This window comes from Rhinopithecus roxellana, chromosome 4 (assembly GCF_007565055.1).
Source record: "Rhinopithecus roxellana isolate Shanxi Qingling chromosome 4, ASM756505v1, whole genome shotgun sequence".
NCBI classification, from domain to species: Eukaryota; Metazoa; Chordata; class Mammalia; order Primates; family Cercopithecidae; genus Rhinopithecus; species Rhinopithecus roxellana.
This window is the reverse complement of record NC_044552.1, coordinates 37,929,264-37,934,369: the sequence shown is the minus strand read 5'-3', so window position 1 is coordinate 37,934,369 and position 5,106 is coordinate 37,929,264. Positions and strand designations below refer to the sequence as shown.

At 58.8% G+C, this 5,106-nt stretch overlaps 1 protein-coding gene across 1 annotated transcript; it reads right to left on the bottom strand.

Annotated features, from left to right (window-relative positions):
• Positions 1–2,275: 2,275 nt before the first annotated feature.
• LOC104667363 (uncharacterized protein C6orf223) lies at positions 2,276–4,796 on the bottom strand. The gene is given in 5 exon segments (XM_010369751.2): positions 2,276–2,601; positions 2,604–2,732; positions 3,286–3,360; positions 4,273–4,399; positions 4,716–4,796. Coding segments are annotated over 5 exon segments (699 nt in total). The 3' UTR covers positions 2,276–2,314.
• Positions 4,797–5,106: the final 310 nt, after the last annotated feature.

Here is a 5,106-nt window from a genome sequence, read left to right as displayed (position 1 = left end):
CAGCCTCCCGACTCCCAAGGGCCCCCTGAGAACAGTTGCACTGGAAAGGTCGCTCGAATATGAACTAGAGGCTTGAGGTTTTGGAGTGGAAAGGGGCAGGGTAAGGAAGAATAGAATAGGGGGAGGGCGGGGGACAGGGATTCATCCTATGGGTTCCTCACACCCCCACTGGGACCAGCGCCCCCACCCCAAGCACCTGATTTCAAAGTCTCCCCTCCACTGAAGGGAGGGGCAGAGGGAGCTCATGACTGGCATGGAGGGGGCTGGCTGGCCCTGAGGGAATAACTGCTGGGATGGGGAGGCTGTGAAGCAGGGGCCTGAACTTTCTGTCTCAGGGGTACCTGTGGACACTCCTGGCTGTCAGTGGCAGAAATGGCACAGTAGGGGGCTCTGTGGCACTCACTGTGTCTCCCCCAGTGCTCAGCTGGGCACCCGGGAAATGCTATTGAATAAATGGATTGTGTCCCTCCTCCCCCAGTACCCTCACAATCACCAGCCTCCTCCCTCTCCCTCCCCCTGTCCTTCAGAGCCTACAAGGACTGAGTTATTCTTAGTAGGTTTCATTCATCAAAGCGTGACAAATGGTGTCCTGGGAGGAATGCCTGGGCGCCATGGGGAGCCGGAGGGTGGGGTGGGGTGCAAATGTCCCATTTGAGGGGAGAGGCCATTGCCTTCAGGGAGCTCCAGATGGAGGGGGAGACACAGCCCTGTCCTCATGAGAATCTCAGTAGATGCAGAAGACACAAAGAACCTCGTCCCAGGGGAGTCACAGTCCCTGTCCTTTGGGGAAGGCCCCAGTCTGAAGCGGGGAGACAGCCCTGCCCTCAGGGAGCCCCAGTCTGAGGGGAGACAACTCTGACTCAGGGAGCCCCAGTCTGAGGGGAGACAGCCCCGTCCTCAGGGAGCCCCAGTCTGAGGGAGACACAGACCCATCCTCAGGGAGCCCCAGTCTGAGAGGAGACACAGCCATGACTCAGGGAGCCCCAGTCTGAGGGAGACACAGCCCTGTCTTCAGGGATTCCCAGACTGAGGGAGACACAGCCTTGCCCTCGGAGTGCTCCCTGTGATGGAAGATAATCCTCCCATATTCCCCCGTTCTCCAGCCCTTAGTGAAACCCCAGTCTGAAGGGAGAGATCCAATTTCCTGTTCTCAAGCAACCTCTAGTCTCATGGCAGAAAAATAGCTGCCATCCCTGCTGGAGAATATAGGGTGCCACCCAAGTCACGTACTGAAACTCAAGATGACAAAAGGGAGTGCCAGAGGGGTATCCAGGAGCATGTGCAGCCACCACGGCCACTGCATGTGGGGAACCTGACCATGACAGAGAAGAGGGGGCTCCCAGATACACTTGACTGGGCACGCTTACCAAGAAACATGCAGACCACAAAGGGGCAGCAATCATGGGGACTAAGATCCTGCCCCTGAGGAAAAGGATGAAGGCACAGGCCAGCGGGCCGGTCTAAATCAGAAGTCCACCTTCATTGGGAGGGCAGCCAGGGAACCCACATTGTCTGCAGCCTCTCACATTCAACCTAAAACCTATGTACTCATTGCAAGCCAAACAAAACCTCACTGAAGATAAAACATGGCCCAAGGCCATGACTTTGCAACCCCCTGGACCTCAGGAAAGAATTCCTGATAGAGAAGAGCTCTGAGCCTGGTTTGGGGAAGGAGCTGATGGCCAAGCTACCCCTTTAATTCTGGCCTTCAGGCCTGGCTTCTATCTTCAGGGCCTCTCTCACCCTACTGGACATGGGAGGCCAGAGCCACCTCACTCCTCACCAGCTTCCCTAGGACCAGCAGGCTACAGCTGGCCAGCGGGCGGGGCCTCCGTGTCTGTGGTGGGGATGTCACCTTTCTTGGCAGGAAGGTAATTTCCCTGCCAGGGGAGGGAGCCCGTTGTGCTGCTCATAAAGCCACTGTTAAACGAGCGGGTCTGGGAGTTCTGGCTGGGCGGGCTTCCCTTCCCTTCTCCGTGCCCAAACGTGGGTACTGCTGCCCTGCGTGCCTTTGCCACTCCTCCCACCGAAGACTAGCTTTCCAGTAGACCTCAGTGTTTCTGTCAACTAAATAGGTCCCTGGCCCCTCCCCACTCTCCCAGTCTCTTCCAGCGGAGACCTTCTAGGACTGTAGGTTTAGCGGAGGGGCCGGCTTCGGTCTCCCCAAGTTCTACCCCCCAATGAGGCCTCACAGCTCTCTTGGGACTGAGGGGCAGTCCCGGAGGGCGGCAGGAGGCGGCAGCCAGTGGTCCTGGGGACCGCGAGGTGGGTCGGGGGTGGCGAAGGGAGGGTTCTGGGACCGGGGAGCGGCAGCCTAATTACGGCGCGTTGGCCCGGCGCCGCGGAGCGCCGCGGATGACAGCGGCGGTGGGTAATTAGAGCGCATTAGCCGTGCCCCTGCAATCCTGTAATTTTTCCTCGCGCTCGGGGTGTGTTGTAGGAGGCGAAGCGATGCAGGCTTGGCTGAGTCAGACTCTCGGAAGCCCAGGAGGGGACGCAGGGGGCGGCAGAGGCCGCGAAGAAGGGACTCCCGCCGGGGGAGGTGCAGACGCAGTCCTCTAGGAGTCACCTGTCCCGGGCTCTTCGGCGCGCGCGCCCCGTCGGCGGCGGGAAGGGGGCGTGACCTGCGTCTCCTCCCGCCGCCGCCGCGCGCTCTGCCAGCCCGCCAGTCCTCCGTATCCAGGCCAGCGTCTTCACCCAGCCACGTGCCCTGCCCCTGGTGCGCAGGTGGACTGGAAAAGAGGAAGGCAAACGCAGTGGCCAGGCGGAGACCTCCCAAATCCTACGTCTCCCCGAGAATCAGAGACAGGCTACAGACCTAGGGCAGCTATAAGAAAAAACGTCAACTACATCTTGAGGGAGTGAGGTGGAGTGGGGCCGCTTGCTGTAGTCGAGCCCTGACATCGATTCTGCGGGGGCGGGGAGGAGTCGGCGCGGGGCTGGGGCTGGGAGGGGAGTTTATTTATTAGCCAGATTAGCCAGCATTAATGGGGGAGCGGTGGCGGCCGGCGGCAGCAGGGACATAGCTGGCATAGCTGGCATAGCGGCGGGGCCTCCCGCGGCGCGGGGCTCCGCGGCTTCAAAGGGGCTTAAAGAGGCCCTTGGTGGCACTGCCACGGCCCCGCGGGGGAGGGCGTGGGCGCGGGCGGCGGGGGAGAAGGCGGCCATTGTGCACCGAGGGATTAGGGCTCTGGCCTGGAAGGAATTTTAAACTGCCGCGAGCCGGAGCCCCAGGACTTTCTTCCTGCCCCACCCCAGCCCTCCGGAGCACGCCGAGGTGTTTACCTGCTTTCCCACGTCTGGGGTGGAGGGGGTGTCCTCTCTCCTCCCTCAAACTGGAGGCACCTAGGGTTACCAGGTTTGGCAAATAAAAACGCAGGAGGTCCAGTTAAACTGAATACTTTAAATAGCATAAGTCTGTCCCAAATATTGTATGGGACAGACTTATGCTAAACTATTATTCGTTGTTTATCTGATATTCAATTTAATTGAATGTCTTGTATTTTGTTTTTCCTGGCAGCCCTTGAGGCACTGAAATGTCTAATCCATGTCTGGAAACAGATTGATGGTTCCCGAAAATCTAGTGGGTCTCCCCGATTTGAGAGATCCCTAAAGGCAGGGGTCATGTCTCTCCCGTTACACTGGGAGTTTCATGAAGCCAGATGCTGGGTTTCAACCTAAAGAAGGCAGCTCTGAGAGCACTATATGTGGCCCCCATCAGACTGGGAGCTTCCTGAGGACAGGGGCTAAATTTCACCCATGAGAGTAACACTTCAAGGTCAGTGTCTGTGACCTGTGACACTGGGGTTTCCTGAGGCATGGTCTGTGTGCTTCCTAGAGGGCAAATCTGTGTCTCCTGCCTCACCCCTCACTCTCCCACCCCCACCCCCACCCCAGGCTGCTGGAGGCTCCTCCTCCATTAGTGTTGCTTACTGCCCATAGGGGGTGCTAGGGGCCCAGCTGACTGGCCTACAGATGGATGGGACCTGTTTATTGGGACTCAGGGCTTCAGTCCTTTGGGGTTGGTGCACTTGGAAATAATGGAGGTGGGGTCCCCCATCCTGTGAGGCTTGCTCAGGCAGTTGAGGGCCAGGTCTGCCAGGGCCAGAGGCAGTGGCCAGCATGTGGGAGAAGCTCTGGGTGCTGGGTACCCTCGGTTTCTTCCAGGAAGGAAGTGTGGCCCTTGGTGCTGAACATCCACCCACCTCCTCTCATAACCATTGAAACCAAGTCCCAGTCCTCCATCAGCCTCTCCAGACCCCACTGCCTAACCTTTGCTTGTACTGTTCTTTCTGCCAGAAACACTCTCTCTTCCTGCTTTGAGGACAGCTGAAGTCTCACCACTTCTTCTGGATGCTCTGACCATCAGTGAGGTGGGCTGCTTGTGGCTAGGGGTCTTCTGGTGAAAAGAACCCTCCATCTACTCCCTCCTTCCTTAACAACTTTGGCCACAGGGGCCAATGAAGGGGATAAGGTGGGGGAGGGGAGAGACAGGAACACTGGGGGAGCATAGACAGAAGGGGAGCAAGAATAGGAACCTCCTTCCCCCCAACCCATCCCTCTGAAGCCCCTTCCCAAGTCCCTTCATCCCCTCAGGGCCTCTGAACTCTTTCCCCTTGAAGCTGAGGGAAGCCCTGGAGAAGCGCTTTCCCACGGTCACAGCCTCAACAAACCCCTGCCCCCCTCTCCTTTGACTGCAGCCACCTCAGTCTCACCCTCCGCAGAATGCAGGCCCACTCCATCACTGAAGGGCCTCCTCCTTGGGCCAGGGCGCCTGCTTCTGCCAGTGGCATCATCACCCCACTCCTCAGCCGCCAGTCATCAGGTTGGCAATTAGCTACTTCCTCTCAGCTGCATGAGGCCACCAAACGTCACAGCCCCTCCCCTGGCCTGCTGCCGCGGCGGGAGTGCTGGGTGCTGCCCCCTACCCTTTGTAGTCAGTGCCAAGTCCTGGCTCAGTCCCCCTTCCCTACAACCTACTGAGTGCTAGGGTAATGAGCCTCCCATCTGGAGAGCTGAAAGCCTCGCTGCCTTCTCCCCGCTTCAAACCTCCTCCCCCATGTCACCCTATCCCATTGGGTGAGGACACTCCTGCTGCCTGGGTGG